The sequence below is a fragment of the Myotis lucifugus genome, unplaced genomic scaffold (assembly GCF_000147115.1).
Source record: "Myotis lucifugus unplaced genomic scaffold, Myoluc2.0 scaffold_14, whole genome shotgun sequence".
NCBI classification, from domain to species: domain Eukaryota; kingdom Metazoa; phylum Chordata; class Mammalia; order Chiroptera; family Vespertilionidae; genus Myotis; species Myotis lucifugus.
The window spans coordinates 14,032,938-14,052,738 of NW_005871062.1; the positions used below are offsets into that span (position 1 = coordinate 14,032,938).

General features: G+C 40.9%; 1 protein-coding gene across 1 annotated transcript in view; it reads left to right on the forward strand.

The window, feature by feature from the left end:
- Positions 1-19,801, forward strand: part of PEX5L (peroxisomal biogenesis factor 5 like) — a 220,511-nt gene that overhangs the window by 153,679 nt on the left and 47,031 nt on the right. Inside the window, exons 5-8 of the mRNA XM_023750490.1 lie at positions 4,350-4,547; positions 8,524-8,647; positions 9,935-10,031; positions 18,632-18,727. Of these exons, the coding sequence (XP_023606258.1) occupies positions 4,350-4,547; positions 8,524-8,647; positions 9,935-10,031; positions 18,632-18,727 (515 nt within the window). The remainder of the gene's footprint in view (positions 1-4,349; positions 4,548-8,523; positions 8,648-9,934; positions 10,032-18,631; positions 18,728-19,801) is intronic.

Genomic DNA, 19,801 nt, shown 5'->3' on the forward strand with positions numbered 1-19,801 from the left:
CATGCTTCAAGATTACTCTCCCGTTCGGAGCCTTTCCGCCATTGTGGGCCAGTGTCCCTCGCAGCAATGTTTTGAGTGGCCTTAGCATGTCATTTGCTTGGTTGAAAGGCTGAACGAATGACCTGACATTTAGCATATTAGGCTTTTATTATATAGCAGCCGCCAACTTTCAGACCTCGTGGACCACCAGTGGTCCGCGGACCACCGGTTAGCGACTGCTGTTATATAGGATATTTATGAAGCCCAAGTAGCCATGAATCAAATGGCATGCCTCTAGAGAGAACATAGAAATGTGGGAAGTAGCATTAATTACATATTCCAATAAAAAGGCAAAAGTTGCTTGAATTATTTAGGTCTAATTTATCTATTTCACATCACTGTCAAAATGCTTCCTGAAAGGACTTTGCTTTGAAGCCACTATGTTAAATGAATCTTATAGAACAGAACAGAGATCCTATGGGCTCCCTGTAGCATGTTCTGTGACTGCACATCAGGGTTGTCCTCTGATTCGTCCTCTCTGACCACTCCATGCAGATTTATTTCTTTAGAGAAATTCACTAAAAGCCTGAGGCTCATTATACTGTAGTGGTGTGAATAGCATTGTGTGTCCCATCTAAGTATCAAATCAGGGCTTCATTAGAGGTGCTATTTATTCTAACTGTTTTAAGCAGCCTCACCTCCCAGGGCCCATGTAATCTAGTATTCATAAACATCTGCCGTGCCCTGAGGGAGTCCTCCAGTTCAACAGGGTGTGATCCTCAATCAGGTGTCCTTGAAATAGATGGGCACAGATACTTATGTATTCTATCTTCAGGAATAGAATGAAATTAGGTTATAAAAACAAAAGTTTCTGGAATTGCCTACTATTTAAATTATGCCTCAGACTACCCAATCTGCCAAGTAATTGGGAGCTAAACAAAAGATAATCAAAGCCACCTCAATAGAATTAGCCCGTTGCCTCCAGGTTCAGATCAAGGGTAAAGAGGAGTGGGGAAGAACATACACTGGGGAGTGGCAGGGCCTGTGTTTGAATCCTCTTATGGGCAACGTGCTATCAGGTGTTTGAGTTTCCTATTGTAACAAATTACCGCAAATTTAGTAGCTTACAACAACACAAATGTATTTCCCTACAATTCTAAGTCAGCAGGCCCAAAATCAAGGTGTTGGCAGGGCTGCATTCCTCCTGGAGGCTCTAAGGGAGAAGTCATTTCATTGACTTTTCCAAACTTCTATAGGGTACTTGCAATTCCTTTGTTTGTGGTCCCTTCCTCCATCTCCAAAGCCAATAGCATAGCATCATCAAGCCTCTCTCTCTCTCTCTCTCTCTCTCTCTCTCTCTCTCTCTCTCCCTTCTTCCTCTCTCTTTCTTCCCCCCCTCTCATTCACACACACACACACACACACACACACACGCCCCTTGCACACAAACATTTTTACATCCATTATAAGAGCTGGTTATCTTAATTGAAACACACTGATTCTGAAACCAAAACCTTCATACGCCTAAGAGAATCTTTTAAATTGAGCTAAGAAAATCAGCAGCTCAGACACCCCCTTCTGTGCCAAGGTAGTCTTTGAAACCCACATGCACGCACCCTAAAATGTGCTTTGTCTTCCTCCAAGAAGTGAAAAGCTGCACCCATCCTTCTATGCTTCTGAAATTGTGGTTCTGGAATTCTCTCCGCTTCAAAGTTTTCTATGCAACTTCAGGCCACTCCCTTCATCGACCGGGCACCGAATAAGGCCTCTTGTGTGTGCTGAGCATTTGTTTCCCATTTGCTGGGAGAAGAACAAAGGAAGAGAGAGGGAGAGGGAGAGAGAGAGAGAGAGAAAGAGAGAGAGAGAGAGAGAGAGAGAGCTCCGAACAAACACAGGAAGTGCTGAGGACAGTTTGGAGAGGGAAGGAATGTTACTGAGCCAAGCTTGAATTCGAAATTCACTATTTTAATAATTCATTTATTCTGAATGGTGAGAAGCAGATATGGAACTAAATTAATATTCACCTGTTATTATTTGTAGCAAACGTACTTCCCTTATACAAGTAGATGAGTCCTGTATCATTTGCTCCTAGAAGAAGTGTGGGAGCAAGTGACTGATTCCTAATTGCTTTTACAATCAGTAGGAAGACATATATGGCGTTCCAGAGACTGTGTTCCACTTTTTTCCTTCTATTAGAAGGAAATCATGGGTCTAGGATCCCTGCCGACACACCAGTGGCCTGGAAATTTTTGATTAAACATTCAAGGATATGACATGTGTGGCGTCCTCTCCTATCTGGGCTGCGTGCCACGCTTAAATCGTAGCCATCAAGCCAGGCGGCTCTGCTCTGAAAGCCACTTCTCTCCCCATGGGTTCTTGCTAGCCACAAACACTCCTCAGCTCTCAGAGCATCTTTGCATCGCAAAGTGGCTCCCATCTCATCAGAACACTCACTTTCAGACCATTTTATGATAAATGTACCTCATAGCATCTTCTGTAGAACCATTATCTCTGTCTCCATTATCTCTGTCTCATCCTCCACTTTATTCCCAGTGGTTTTTCCTCTTCCTGTCAGTGTCTGGAGCTGGTTCCTGCCTGAGAAACTAGGAGGAGACCAACAAAAAACCAACAAAAAGGAAAAGGACAGGCATTGGCCACCAAAGAATGACAATATCATGTATCCAGTACCTACAGTATGCCTTCTGTTTCACACATTCTATTTACAAATTAGAAAATTAAATCTCTGTATCATGCCTTAAAGACAGACTATTAATTCCACATTTTTCAGATGATAAAACTAAAACTCAGAGCGGTCAAGAAACTTACACAGCTAAGCAGTGGTACAGCCAGGTCTTCTACATCACCATCAACATGCAACCACTGTGATTTGTCATTGAAATCAGAAGACAAAATCATGGAGAGGAAAGCTTGGCACACTGTCTCAAGGATCCCATAGGGACGCTTAACTCATGAGGACAGTGCAGCACTAAAGAAATCCTGCCCAGCTGGTGTGGCTCAGTGGTTGAGTGTCAACCTATGAACCAGGAGGTCGCGGTTCGATTCCTGGTCAGGGCACAAGCCCGGGTTGTAGGCACAATCCCCAGTGTGGGGCATGCAGCAAGCAGCCGGTCAATGATTCTCTCATCATTGATGTTTCTATCTCTCTCCCCCTCTCCCTTCCTCTCTAAAAGCAATTTTAAAAAAGTTTTTTTTAAAAGAAATCCTGATTGTGAGCTCATTTGAGCCCTGAACCTGTCTTGAGTGCAAGGGGGAAGCAGATGGAGGAGAGCTGAGACATCAACAGAAACCCATTTCCTACCAAAAGGAAAAGCTGGGAGGCCAAAGAGAAGGGGTGTGGTCCTTGAAGAGGGTGCTGAAAGGGCTAACCCCAGGAGTTTTACAGTCACTTTGGGGGCGTTTCTAAGCTAGCTGGGTGAGGAGATCCTGGGCCAGGAAGCCAGCAAGCCGGTTCAGAAGCCAGCCTCAGGGACGGCGGAAGGGAACTTTTCTGATTAGAAGTTTCCACTTCTCACAATGAGCTAGGCCAAACACTGGTCCCTTGCACTGTAAGAGCAAGAGGGATGAAGAGTTTCAAAGCTTGCCTTTTAAATTCTCATTTGCCTCGTTTGCACTTGAACAGATTATTATTGCTGCCTACATTACAGTGTTTAATACAATGTAATCAACTTGCTAGGAAGTAAAAGTCTAACGGTTTTATGATTTGTTACATTGAAATTTAAATTTGCATATTAAGCAGCAAAGTCATTAACATGTGTACCTATTCATCAACTATGGATTATAAAACACCTCTCTAGTTGAGCCCAAACAGCAAGCCATTTTCTGATTGAATTGCTTAATCAAATAGAAGATAATTAGCAGCATTCTTTTTGTACAGTGTTTGCTTTCGTCGCTTGAAATTAAAACAAAGACAGTCAGAAACTTGCCCAAGCCATCCTCATAACTGTTTCGTAAGCATATCCCTGCAAAGGCTAGATTGACTCTTCTCTGGGGAAAAAAAAAAAAACTGCACTCTAAAATAAACCTCTATAAATCAAGCAAAGCCAAGTAAATGGTACCTGAACTCAGATTCAATTTCATCACTTGAATTTCAATTCAAACCTTCATCGCTGGTGAGGGCTGATGTAAACCCCGCTCTGGGATTTGTACCATGCGAAATACAAAGAACAGGCAGCAAACTTCCCCAAGTAAATGCAGACTGTCTTTATAAATCAGTGGTGAGCTAACTTACTTCGGTGCTTCTAACCTACACTACAAACACAAATTCCTTCTGCACCCAACAGAAGCCTCCTTTTAAAAAATAACTTCAGAGCCCTGAGTGGGCTTGTCTTAACCTCTTTCGTCTCTCACAGTGTTGACCACAGGCTTAGACCTCCTTGACCTGAGTGAACCCGTCTCGCAAACCCAAACCAAAGCCAAGAAGCTGGAGGCCTCATCGAAAACCGCATCCCTCAAGAAGAAGGCTGATGGAGCTGATCTCATCGGTGCGGAGCCTGAACAGAGAGGCCCGCAGCCTCTTCGAGGCCCGGAGACGGCATCCTTAGATTTAGGTGAGGCAGTAGCTAAGTGTCTGTTGCTGCTCACCCTTGCCTTGACACGAGGACGTTCCACAAATGGCATTAAAACCATGGGCAAAGGAGTAGAAAGGATTAATTCCACATAGAAAACGGCAGGACACTCGTCTTTTGTGCTTGAGTTAAGTGGCTTTGCATAACTGATATGGATTCAGTCATTTATTTATTCAACCCACATGTATTGCGCTCTTGATAGATGGAAGGCACCATACTAGGCATTGGAGCAAAAATCAGACATGAATATTTCTCTCTAGGAGCATTCAGTCTAGAGAGAGCCAGGGGAGAAGTAGAGAGAGAGAGAGAGAGAGAGAGAGAGAGAGAGAGACGGGAGAGGAGATGAGAGGAAAGGAGATGAGAGGAAAACAACTCTAACACTAGGTTCAGGAACAGCCCAGCAGAATGGTAACATGTAATATGCATAGAGATACATTCGATACAATAGCCGTTACCATTTATTGATGGTTTATGACAGTGATGGCTAACCTATGACACGCATGTCAGAGGTGACACGCGAACTCATTTTTTTGGTTGATTTTTCTTTGTTAAATGGCATTTAAATATATAAAATAAATATCAAAAATATAAATCTTTGTTTTACTATGGTTGCAAATACCAAAAAATTTCTATATGTGACATGGCACCAGAGTTAAGTTAGGGTTTTTCAACATGCTGACACGCCGAGCTCAAAAGGTTCGCCATCACTGGTTTATGACGTCCAGGACTGTGCTAATATATGTAATGATTTACGTATATTAGCCCTTTAATTCATCCCAACTCTTTGAAATAAGTGAGGAACCAGGTTTTCAAATTTAAATAACTTGCCCAAGATCTCAGTTAGGATGAAGAACTGGAATTTGAGGCTAGCTCTAATTAACTTCAAAGCCCGTGCTTTTAACCACTGTACATCTTCCTGAGAAAGGAGAGCTTAACCTCAGCTCATGGAACCAGTCAAATTAAACACTCCTTTCTCAGGAGAATGAAGGTGGCAGGCGTTTTAGAAAGCCGAAGGAAACATGTATCTCTCCAGGCTGAGGCTGGCTGGTGTGTATGTGTATACATATGTGTGTGGGTAAATAGTCATAAAATTAGCATATTAGCAACCTATCCGTAGGTTGTGAAGATTAAAGGGGAAAGATATGTGGAGTTGCTGAGCCCTGCCACGTGTACATGTTAGACGGTCATGAATTAATTTATTCATTTGTTCAGTAAACATTTCTCTGAATGCCTACCATGTTCCATACTATGTGCTAGGAATACAAAGATAAATAATATAAGCTCTCTGCCTTCATTAAGCTTACATTCTCGCTTAGTAAGTTCACACTCCAGTGGAGAGATAGAAAAATGATTAATTGATTATAATAAAATATGCACTACAGTAGTCCCCCGAATTTGCAATTTCACTTTCTGAAGTGTCAGTTACCAGTCCAAAAATGTTAAGTGGAAAATTCCAGAAATCATCAATTAATAAGTTTTAAATAGCATGCCATTCTGAGAAGCATAATGAGGTCTCCAGGGCTCTGGCTCCATCCCGCCGAGGATGTGAATCATCCCTCTGTCCAACCTCTCCACACCATAGCTGCTCCCTGCCCCTTAGTCCTTTAGTAGATGTTTCAGTTATCAGATTGACTGTCTCCGTATTGCAGTGCCTGTGTCCAAGGACCTCTTATTTACTTAATAATGGCCCCAAAGCAGAAGCCTAGTGATGCTGGCAATTCGGATATGCCAAAGAGAATCCGTTAAGTTCTTCTTGTAAGTGAAAAGGTGAACGTTCTTGATTTAACAAGGAAAGGGGGGGGGGAAGCATATGCCATGGTTATTAAGGTTTGTGGTAAGAATGAATCTTCTATGCGTAAAATTGCCTACTTTTTAAATTAAACTTCATCTTAGGTGTATGTGATTAGGAAAGAACATAATACATATAGGGTTCAGTACCAACCACCGTTTCAGGCATCCACTGAGGGTCTTGGAAAGTATCCCCTGAAGATAAGGGGAAACTACTGTATATGTTGCAATGAAGGGAAGCCCAGGTCACTTCCTAAAAGAGCACCTTCACAGAGCCCTGACCCAGCCAGGGGGTTGTAGAAGGTCTTATAGGAGGTACTATGTGAGCAGAGTCTTGACAGATGAGCGGAAATTTTCCAGATGAAAAATATGGATCAGAGAGAGGGAGGGAAGAAGGACAGGGCATTCCTGATACAGAAGAGAAGGGGATTCACACACAAATAGAGAAACACACAAAAATATCCTTCCAAGCAAATACAAACATTTGTGATAGTATTCAAGCAGTGAGGAATAAGTCTGAGAGTCACTCGGAGCTGGGATATGGGATAATGAATGCCATGCCCTTGAGTTTGCGGGAAAGGTGGGGTTGAAGGGTTTTACACATAAAAGGGACTTCAACAGATTCTACTTTAAAAAGTGTTTTTTTCTGGTGGATGCGTAGATGAAGAAGTGGGAGTAGGACTTGTGGACCAAGTAGACACGTGTATGCCAGCAATGAAGACATATAGAATGTGCTGAACTCTGTGATAAGGATACAAGAGGGAAAGAGGGAGGCAGGAAGTCAAGGTGGAAATTCTGGAGTTGTTTAGAACCTGTTTTACAGGATGGGGCAAAAGTAGGTTTGCAGTTGTTCATATGGAAAATAATACAATAATCAACAAATAATAATACAAGAATAAACTGCGTTTTGTGTACTTACAACTGTATTACAGTTGTAAACAATACATTAGCCCCACCATGTATTTGAGGAAACTGGGATTTCTCTGTGGAGATGTCCAATCAACTGTTAAATGTATAGATCTAGAACTTGGGAGAGAGAGCTGAGCAGGAAATGGAGATTTGAACATCTGAAGCCTGTGAATGAATATCGCATTCATGGGTATAGATGACCTCACCTAAAGATCATAGAAAACATCTATATATATAAAAGCCTAAACAACCATTATGACCAGTCACTATGACATGCACTGACCACCAAGGGGCAGACGCTCAATGCAGGAGCTGCCCCCTGGTGGTCAGTATGATCCCACAGCCAATGTCCCACAGCCAGCCTACCTCCCACCATCCCTCCCCCTGGCCGGCCCTGATTGCCCCTGATCGCTGGCCAGGCTGAGGAACCCCACCCATGCACAAAATCGTGCACTAGGCCTCTAGTTATAATATAACACAATATACATGTAAAGGAAACTTAAATTTCTCTGCTTTTGAGAAAACGTCCTGTGTAAGAAGTCATAAAAATGTTTCATTTCAAGAACTTTGGAGGACACAGAAAGCAAACCTCTCTTTTCTTAATGGGAAAAAATGGACCTAAGATGGTTTAAGTGGTTTATTTACAGTCACACACTTGTTAATGAGAGAGAAGGACACTTTAGGTCAGATGGAAGAATGAAGCCACCGGGAGAAAATGGGCTGGCATTCTCTTGGCTTTCTCCTTTCTCTCCATCCCCATTATTAATTCCTTTCTTTGGCGAGAAACTACACAGTCTGTACAAAAGCTGTGAAAGGTCCTTTAGTTTCTTCTCACCTCCTTCTAACAGGGAGGCTCTTTAGACAGAATTTCTTTCTAGAAACATGCCAGGTGTGCCTCAAAGCCATGGTCTGAGCTAGAGGCCAACAGGACCCAGCACTCCATGTGCTCATTCCCACAGGGTTCCATGACCTCATGCACAGAATTCAGAATGCATATAGCTCTTGAAACAAATTCAGGTAAAACAACTTGATTGTTTAACTGTAAATGCAATTGAATTTCCTTAATAGGTCTCATTTTTATTTAGCTACACATGTTTTAATTTTCATGTGACCTTAAAGAATTGGTCTTGGGGTTTAAAAATATCAGTTGAGTGAAGTTCACTTGTAATAACCCTTCTCAACCTTAATCAGTTTCTCTTCTTCTCTCTGCACCTCATATTCTCCCCCTATCCCTCTCATTCCCTTCCTGTGTCCTTGACAGACATTCAAACACAACTGGAAAAATGGGACGATGTTAAGTTTCATGGAGATCGCAGTAGCAAGGGTCATCCAATGGCAGAGAGAAAATCATGCTCTTCTAGAACTGGATCAAAGGAACTCTTATGGTAAGGTATTTCAATATCAGGAAATAGCCATTTAAGTGTCCACTGTATGGGTTTTTCCTCTCATGTACTGAAATAGCCAATGAGTTAAGTCAATCCAAATACTTGGTGCCATGTATAACACCTTATATATCAACTAGAAGCCCAGTGCACGAAATTCGTACACGGGTAGGGTCCCTAGGCCTGGCCGGCGATCAGGGCCAACATATGGGGTGACCAGCAGGGCAGTCGGGGGGCTCCCACTGGCACCTGCCTTGACTGGCCTGGGGCCTGTGGGCTGGGGGCAGCTCCTGCATTGAGTGTCTGCCCCCTGGTGGTCAGTGCACTTCATAATGACCAGTCGTTCCACCAGTCATTCTGCTGTTCAGTCAATTTGCATATTAGGCTTTTATTATATAGGATGTTAATTATTGTGCCTTCTAAAACTAAATTATTCCATCTAAATTGTCCAAAAATAAATCAGCCAATTAGGATTCTGGAAGGTTCATAATATCAATGTGTGTTGATAATTTTCTGAATATGTAATTGAGATGATCAAAATAGGTGCATACGCGTGTTTACATTCATGTGTATTTAATATATTACATGAATGATAGTTAAATTAAATGTTTCTGGTTACACAGGTAACCTTTTCTGACTTTATTAATCATCACTGTCAGATAATGTACTATCGGGTAATCCATGGAGGCCATGAGGAAATTGGCTACCTGAATTTTACCAAATTTTTAAAGCTTCCTAAAGGGCAACATGTTTCAATCTCCTATTGCCCCTCACACATCTCTACTTACTAGTATTATGACATTTCATGTTCCAAATAAAGATTAAGTCACACCCGAGATGCTTTGTGAGAATCTCTACCCCCAAAACAATACTTTTTAATAAAACAGAACTTTCTGTAACAAAAATAAGATTATATTTTGCCCACAATTGAACTGAATTCTAAATCAAAGATAATAACACCTAGCACGTCACAGCCACTTAAATTCCAAAGAACTTATATGCATATATAGACACACAATAGTGCAGTAGGCCTGGGGTGGGGGCTGGGGGTGGAGGAGGTCAATGGGGAAAAAGGGGAACCTCTGTAATACTTTCAACAATAAAGATAATTTTTTAAATTCCAAAGATGGTCATTAAAATAAAAACATATAAAAGTTATATTTTTAATCAAAATTCTGGTGAGAGTTTTGTTACTGCGGCTCTCGATGATCCAAGTTCTCTAGGTTTCTCGGCTGGCTCTCTAGCTAACTGCCTCTCAGTGTGCATCGGTCTCCTTCATTCCCCCCTCAGGTCCTCCGAGCACAGATCCCAGCCTGAACTGAGCGCTGGGAAAAGCGCCCTGAACGCCGAGTCAGCTTCAGAGCTGGAATTAGTGACTCCAACACAGGTAACCGAGCAACTCTTCAAGGAACCTGTCTTCTCTCATAGATCATTTCTATCTTAAACAGTTTATTTAAATGTTCACAAAAAGTTCTAAGTATGTTTTCTATACCTTTTTTGCATGTGCTTTCTTACTCAGTTATCTGTCTCAGTGCTTAAAATATATATATATATATATATTTGACTGACAAATGTGTTAATGATGTCAGTCATTAACTGTGTACTTAGCACTTTTTTCTTTTTCTACCATTTACTGTCCCATGACTTTGCAATACAAACTCTGTACTACTCCATTATTAGCACTATTGACGTAGCAGAGTACAAAGAAGAGGAAATTACATCTCACGTGTTCATTTCCCTCTCTGCCTGTGGAACAAGGTACTTACACACCAGGATCCTGATTGCCACGTTCAAATACATTTCAGGGAAGGAATAAATAATTAGAGGAGTAGCAGCAATAGTCATAGTAAAAACCACCATCTGTGGACTTTACTATGTGCTTTTCATGTGTTACAACTAATACGGAGATAATCCTGTGAATTATTATTGGCCTCACTTTAAAGATCCTTCAAAGGGTATCAGTAAAGTAAAAATTATTTTCCAACTAATCACTGGTGGGAGCGGGTGGGAATAGGACCGGCCTGTCTACCGCTTGACTCTCAACTACAGTGTAACTGGCTTGTCTCTAACTAGTTACCACCTACAATCTTTTCAAATTCATTCTAGCACTTTTCAAGGGTACAGCTGGGGTCTAAAAACCACAAAGATCTCTTAAGAAATGTGTCTACATTCATGCACTCTGCAATTTAGTTGAAAATAAAATGGGTGGAGTGAAATAAGCCAGAAATTTTTTCTTGAGTTTATTAGATAAGATATTGAAACTAAAGGGATAAATATAATGTCTGAGGTGAAGTAAAGGGATAATTACGATAATAGAAAATAATATTGAATGTATGCTAAGTACATATATTAGCTCATTTGATCCAGAAAAAAATGGCTCTATAAGTTAATGTATTAGCCTTATTTTATAGGTGGGGAAACTAAGGCACAGTGAGATTAAGAAAAGTGTCTATGCACCCACAGTTAGTAAGTTAAGGAGAGAAGGAGGGCAGGGAGAGAGACAAAATGGAAGGCCCCTGGCACCCTTCCCAGGCCACTAATAGCGCCCCCGACAGACACCTCATCCTCCATAAGAGGCGATGGACATTACTGCCCCCAGAACTCTCCTGGGAAACAAGTCAACTAACCTCCGGAGCAAACACCCCTGGGAAGCTTAATGAATCCTAAGTGTAGCATGAAAATGTATTTTCTTCCTCTGTGTTCATTCTAAATGTATCTTTTGAAAAAGCAAATTGATCACATTTATTAGAGAAACATTTCTTGATAAATGCATTAGAAACTTAGACCTGACTAAAGTAATTGGTACTGTTTCAAGAACTGGAATCCTTGGCACAATGAATTGGCACTAGAACGTTTGTTTCAGCAGCAGGGGGAGGCTTGGCACAGGTGGGCTGCTCCGCAGGGCGGGAGGGACAGGAGATCACTGGGGTCCCGGTTGCCCATGGAGCCCATTACGCATGTATCTTATTATTCCAATGGTTGCTCTCCTGCTGATTGTTGGATTTTACCCCACCACATTGTCCTACCACTGACCCGCCCATGTGCCTTCAAGCAAACACAATGTCTGCCCTAGCTGGTTTGGCTCAGTGGATAGAGTGTCAGCCTGCGGAATGAAGGGTCCTGGGTTCGATTCCGGTCCAGAGCATGTGACCAGGTTGCAAGATCGATCCCCAATGGGGGTGTGCAGGAGGCAGACAATCAATAATCCTTCCTCATCATTGATGTTTCTATCTCTCTCTCCTCTCCCTTCCTCTCTGAAATCAATATATATACATATATATGTATATATATATATATGTGTGCATATATATATATAAATTTTTTAAACCCACAATGTTCTTTGGAAAATATGTATGACATTCCTGATATTGTCCTCCAAAACAATGTAAAATGCACTGTGACAGTTCTCTGTCTAGATGAATCATAGCAAATCCTTTTAGAGGTTACCAATTATTTGTAAAGAATACATCCCTTCATTTGTGTTTTAAAAAGACCAACACTGTGTGTTTACTTATCAAGATTCCCTAAACTAAAGAAATTCATAATCTTTTCGTTTTAATTCCATCCTATGGTTAAACTAGGAAAATTACATGAGCTTGGGATTTAATCATCTGAAATACTAAGTCATTCAAATGGAGCAACAAAAGTATAGAATGATTAACCTACTTTGAATAGAAGACAAAAAGATGTTTTTGCTGTCAGAGGCATATCTTTACATAGATAAAATGGTGAAGGTATATAAAAACTCAACTTAAAACTGACTTGCAAGCTAGCCAGGTAAATAGTTTCTGTCCACTATCACTCAGATGGTTCACAGGAAAATCCAGGGGATCCTTTCTTCTCTCTCAGGCCAACATAAAGTATCGTAGGCTCAATAGGCAAGCAGCTATTTGCAAGCCACATTTTAAAAATCATATTTCAGAATTTAAAAAATGGAAGTTTACAATGAGAAGAATTCTTATGTTGGCTCATTTTCTTATCAAGATGGGAGAAGGAGAGACATGGTCCAGTCTCCTCCAAATAGTGTTTTGAATACACTAATCAGAGTGGCAAGAGATGATAATAAATTACATAATCTCTATATATTTAAGAATAGTTTTTGACACTTAAACTGTGTAATTCGTATTCCCTGGAGTTACATGTTTAAAGAAATCATGTGATCTGAAAAATTAGAAAGCATTTGAAGAATTGAAGAAAAACACAAAAAGTAATGGTGTAAAATTAGCTTTTTCCATAAATGGGCTTAGGTAGTGATGAGGCAAAAGAAAAAGAATCCAACTTCTGCTGTTGAGTGGTGGCTCAAGCATTTCTTCTCCTGGACACTGGCAGGAGAGCTCGGGACAGGCTCCTGCCAACCTAAGTTGGACTTCAGGAGACTGTGGCCGCCAGGCTCTCTAGTACTTACTCACAATCGCGTAACAGTCTGATTTTGCTGACTTTGGCACCGCAAATGATTCCTTCTACATAGTTATAATTCCATCCAGTTGGTAGTGTCCCCAAGCAGATGAGTGATGCATCTGAGAGGGCTGTCGTTTTCCCCAGTTGACACAGCCAAGGAGGAGAGGAGCCGGCCCTCAGTGCACACCCATCCGCTTCTAAAGCCCTTGTTTTTAACCACACACAACCTCCAGTCAGCCACATCAGCTTATCCACACGAGACAACTCCCAAACCATCTATTTCCATTCTCATTGCAAGCTGGTTACTACATTTACAGGGCTAACATGAGTTCACGGATTTTTAAAGAATATTTGTCACTTTCTTCCAGAAACATTTTAAGATAAATGAGGATTGTCATCTGATCTGAAGCTAAACACAAGTTTGTGCTGCCCCCTGCCAAATTCATTCTCAAACTCTTACTCTTGGTGGCTTCCATTTTATTCCATACAGTAAATGGGACTGAACATCTACTATTTATAAAGCAACAGTGAGGCAGTGAAAAAATTAGAGGGTTCTGACTATAAGAAGCGTCAAGACCATTATGTCTAATAGGAAGAGTTGGGTAGTATGCTATAAATGTAGTTTTGCTTGTTGGAAGACAGCACAGGAGCCACACCCACATTTCCTGTCCCTCCTGGACATACACAGTGAGCTACCAATGAGGAAGGAAGCGAGCAAAGATGGGAGAGAAAAAGAAAAGAAAGGCAAGGATGGGCAGGAAGGCCAGAAGGAAGGAAAGAAAGCTGAAAGATCATTTTCATCCCAGTAGGAAATCTGTACACAGTAGGTATTCAACAAATCCTTGTTGAAGTAAAAAAATAAGAGAATGCTAGCAAAAAGCAGGAATAATAAATGCTTGTCCAATTTAATAATTTATAAGTTGTGGCTAATGGTGAAAGGGTAGAGAAAATAAAAAGACAAAATTTAATTCTTGATCCTTTTGAAGCTAGTTTCAAAAATACTTTTTCAGTTATTGGTGGTAATAGACTGTCCGTTTCTTTTTGAAGTCAGCACTGATTTGCCTTGATGTTCTACAACATAGAATTTCATAGTTGGAGGGAGAGAGGAGCCATATGCTCCCTCTTTGCACAAAGCTCTGGGAATTTGCTCTTTACACTTAAGGTAGAGCTTTTTGTGTGCCTTTGATGATTAATGTCTGCTGACTGATTCAGAAAAAAAAATCTGAGCATCTCAATGAAGCAAGTGTTTAAATGATCTGATGTACTGTAAGAATCCAAGTGGTCTTCGTTAACCACTGAACAAAAGCACTCAAGGCACAGATATTTTTTAAAATGTATTTCTAAAGTCACACCTGATAAGTACTAACAAGAAAGATGATAACAAAAGCCACGTTTTATTGAGCACTTATGTACTGATTCTTTTGTGTGTGTATTTACATGAATTATTGTACTAATTTTTTAAAATATTTTTTATTGATTTCAGAGAGGAAGGTAGAGGGGGAAAGAGATAGAAACATCAATGATGAGAGAGAATCATTGATCAGCTGCCTCTTGCACGTGCTCTACTGGGGACTGAGCCTGCAACCTGGCATGTGCCCTGGACCAGAATCAAACCCAGGACCCTTTAGTCTGCAGGCGAACGCTCTATCCACTGAACCAAACCAGCTAGGGCTGTACTAATTCTTATGTGGATTCTATAGGTGAATATACACTTTGCAGATGAATACTGAGGATTCTAGAGATTAATTGGTCCAATGTCACCAATTCGTAATAAATGGATTTGGCCCCAGTCAGTCTCACTCCAGAGATTATGCTTTTCGCGATTGTTATAGTGCAGTGATGGCGAACCTATGACAAGTGTGTCAGAGGTGACACGTGAACTCATTTTTTTGGTTGATTTTTCTTTGTTAAATGGCATTTAAATATATAAAATAAATATCAAAAATATAAGTCTTTGTTTTACTATGGTTGCAAATATCAAAAAATTTCTATATGTGACACGGCACCAGAGTTAAGTTAGGGTTTTTCAAAATGCTGACACGCCGAGCTCAAAAGGTTCGCCATCACTGTATAGTGTCACCCACGGTCTGCTAGTGGTTATATTCTTCTCTCCTACAGTTAAGCAGATCCCTTTTCTCCTTCCATTCCCTTTGAAAAGATGCTGAGCTCTTTTAAAGTGTATTTTGGTGGGAGACCTTTGGTAATAACGTACAGGTAATTTATGAGAAGCTACCAATGACTGGCTTCGTGATTAGCCAACAAAGTTATGCTAGGAAAACCACAGCCACAAGTACATTCATTTCAAATCATAATTTTGATCACAATTATAATTTTTAATAATGAAAATAAAACATAATATTCTCTTTAAAGAGGTTAATTTCTTTCTTCTTTCCCTTCACCTGGTGCTTATCATTCAGAACAATCGACAGCTAAAGGAACTAAATGCCTTCTCCTTTAGAGAGTGTAATTCCCTAAAATTCAATTAGCTTAAAGCAATTAAAATGCTGTTTTTAGAGCCAACGCCCCTCCAGGAGGTTGCTGTAACTGTGGAGTATTATTCAAAATCATGCGAAGAAGAAAAGAAATATCTGTGTCAAAGTACATTTGTGAACAACAGAGCTCCACCTACATGCACATCATGTCAGTGTTTAGACCAGAAATTCTCATGATGTGGTCCCTGCACCAGCCTGCCCAGCATCACCTGGGACCTTGTTAGAAATGCAGATTCTGGGGCTTCCCCCACCTACTGCATCAGAAACCCTGGGGATGGGAGTCCCCCACCTACTGAATCAGAAACCCTGGGGGTGGGCTTCCCCCACCTACTGAATCAGAAACCCTGCGGGTGGGCTTCCCCCACCTACTGAACCAGAAACGCTTAGGGCGGGGCCTAGCCACCTGCATTGAACCAGACTTTCAGGTGATCCTAATGCCCACTAAAGCTTGGGAACTACTGATACAGGGAAATACTCTGCTACCAAAACAGCTGCAACTGAAACTTATAGGTGTAATAGTCTGGTTTATCATTCCTCTTGGTAAATACTAAGCGATTTACAAGCGTTACTTACATATGTTTTCCCACATCACAGGTTTGCCTATAACCTTTAGTTGCATACTAATCTCAGCTTGAAAACTGCCTCTGTGTACATTCAGTATTTGCCTATAGTTTATAATGTTTATCTCGTGCTTCTCTGGCCAAAATAGATGGCTTTACCATGTGAAGTAGATAACATTTGTTTAGTAATATTCCAAAGCCTTTCTAACAATGTGGGAAACAGCTCTTGTAAATAGCCATTGTACTGTCAAAACAACATCTCATTTGCTCAGTGAGAATCTATTTATATTTGCTGTTTTAAGTGATAATGAGAATATGAACTGTAAGTCTAGGCTCCTGAGAGAGATGCTCCTCTTCTCCCTCATGTGTGGCTCCCTTTGCATCTGTGATTCATAATCCACTTGTGTCATGAAACATCGATGAAGGGAAGCCGGTGACAGTAATGGAGCCCTGTTAGGTCAGCTTCACAGGACAGACAGATCGTGTTTCACCAGAGAAAAGTGCCTCGAATGAAAGGAGGTGGCTTGGAACAAAAATATTGATGCTTTCTTTTTCTTCTAATGCCATTCATGGCTCATCCATGACATCATTATAAAAATGCACAAAGTTCGTGTTTGACTATGGATCCACAGTTTAAAATTCACTCATTTGTTTATTTCATTGATGGGGAACCGGCAGGAAGACAAGAGAGTTGGTTCTAAAGCAAAGGATTGAGGGACAGGGACTTATATAACCAGTTGGGAAAGGAGGGCCAAAAGGAGTTTGCCAAGTTAGGTGGAAAGTGCTGAGTGAAGAACAGTTGTGCTATAGAACAGTGGTTTTCAAACATGACTGCTTTTCAAAATCACCAGAGGAGTTTTTCCAACTTTTAATGCCCAGGTCCAGCCCCAGAGATTCTATTTCATTGGTCTGGGGTGGGACCCAGGCCTGTGCAGTGATTCCCGTAGAAGCTGGGGTTGAGCATTCCTGCAAGACAGCAGTCTAACACATGGCCAAGGAGCCTCCCTGCCCAGATAGAAGGGGGGTGGGATACTTCATGCCACAAGCCTGTCTCCTCCTATTCCCCAGGGCCCAACTGCCTTATCAGTGCACTCCCTCAGCCTGCCATCCATCCATCCACAGGCATCCTTGCGGCACGAATCACTTGTCAGGCCCTGAGCTTGGGATGGGGCAGTACAAAAGTTTCCAGACAAATTCTTACCTGCATGGATCCTACAGTAGAGTCAGAAGGTAGACAAGAAAACAAATAATTAAATGGAGAAAATTTGGAAACATCCTGATTACTCCTGGAGAGAGTTCTGAACAAACTACAGTACATGGTACTTACTAGTGCTAGGAAATCCCTGGGAAGAGTGAAGTAGATTGACACATACAAATTGTGGAGACTCTCCAAGATATATTGCTAAGTAGAAAAAAGTAAGCTACAGAATAGCGTATCATTTATGTTTCAAAATTTTGAAACACATTATGATGTTCCATCAGTGCATAAATATATATGTAACTGCAAAGAAAAGTCTAGAGGTGCACCTCTTATTTTCCATAATTAATTTTTTTCCCAAAAGAAAGTATTTATTATTTGTCAAATTTAAAAGTAGTACCATTTTAAAAAATTCCAGCAGATTCTTTGGGGGGGGGGCGGGGGCTGGAAATATTTTCATTTAACTAAGCCGTGTAGCACTTGCCTGTTAATTGTGACAAAGCAGTTGGAGCTATCAGACATGATTTTATCTAAGTGACTATTATTTAACAGAGAGCAATGTCCTAAGGAAATGGAGCATTAGACAAATGTGCCAATAGAGGGAAGGCAATGGGAAAAGAATCCAGAATGAGGACCTGCTGCATATTTAAAGAGAAAGACCCAGCTGCCAGCTTTCATCTCTGCAGCTCCCACAGTTTTACCCGAGACTGGTCCTTCTAACCAGCTGGAAGCTTGAATATCAGCTAGTCTCGTCTTCCAGTGGAGATTCTCCATTCTAGCTGCATCCTAGAATCATATGGGAGACTTACAAAAAGATTAATGCCTGGCACCAAGACCAATTAAAGTTAAAACTTCGGGAGGTTGGGCCTGGGTGTTGTTTTTAGTATGACCAGGCCTAAGACCCTGTGAGAAGAATCATGCATGCCTGGCCAGCTTGGCTCAATGGTTGAGCATCAACCTATGTGAATCAGAGGGTCAGGTTCGATTCCTGGTCAGGGCACATGGCTGGGTTGAGGGCTCGATCCCCAGTGTGGGGCGTGCAGGAGGCAGCCAATCAATGATTCTCTCTCATCATTCATGTTTCTGTCTCTCTCTCCCTCTTCCTTCCTCTCTGAAATCAATGAAAATATATACAAGTATATATTTTTTAAAAAGAATCATGCTTGCGTTTGATTCTTTTTGGCACCATTCCAGTTTGGGCAACATCATGCTTGCAAAGTATTCCAAAATCCGTTGCAGTGCTGCCAAACTCTAGGGGAATATGGAAAAAGGAAAAACATTTGTACTTTTGTGCTATGTGATTCCAATATTATAACACCATGTGTTTGGTTCATTTCAGGCTCGACTGACCAAAGAACAGCGCTGGGGAAGTGCATTACTCTCCAGAAACCACTCCTTAGAAGAGGAATTTGAAAGGGCAAAAGCAGCAGTGGAGGTAACTTTTAAAAAAATTGCTTTTATTTCGTGTTTCTGAGAGTGGAATTCAAAAACTCAAAATTCAGCAGGGTACACCTGAAATGGGTCTTACTTTATAGACATGAAATAACCGTGATTATGATTATCAGAATGAAACCTGTTACCAGAGTACTTTGGACTTCCTACCAGGAGTGACTAATAGATGTCACCTCTTATGCCGATTCTGTGATAGATTAGCAGTGACTGGCTGGAGTCCTGGGTCAGAAAGAACGCTGAGCCTCATCTGGGTTCTATGATGAATCTCTGCTATGCATTTTCTATGCCTCTCTCTGTGAGGCCAAGATTCATGCCTGGCATTTTCATCTCTCTAGCATCTACACAATGTCTGAAACATAGAAGGTGTCGCTGCCCCAGAAATATTATACATTTCCCTAACTGAAAAGGTATGGCTGAGATATTCCAGCCGATGGAAGGCCTATCTTGACTCAAGCCATAATTTTTTACTCTTAAGCATATCCAAAACAAATGGCAAGATTTCATTCTTTTTTATGGCCAAGTAATATTCCATTGTGTATACATACCACATCTTCTTTATCCAGTCATCTGTCGATGGACACTTAGATTGTTTCCATATCTTGGCTATTGCAAATAATGCTGCAATGAACATAGGGATGCATATATCTTTTCAAATCTAAAAAACAAAGTTCACGAATAAACAGAAAAAAACTCAAAGATACAGATAACAAACTGATGGCTGCCAGGTGGGAGGGATAGGTAGAAAGATGAAGGGATTAAGAAGTACATATTGGCAGTTACATAATAGTCACGAGTTATAAAGTACAGCATAGGAAATATAGTCAATAATATTGTGATAACTATGTATGGTGTCTGGTGGGTAGTAGAGATATGGGGGGATCACTTTGTAAGTTATATAAATGTCTAACTACTATGTTGTACAGCTGAAACTAGTATAATATTGAATGTCAACTGTAATTGAAAAGTAAAAAAAAATATTTTAAAAAGAGTATGCCAAACAATAACAATGTTGATATAGTAAATAAAATGAGATACTTAATTCGAACATGAATTTTCT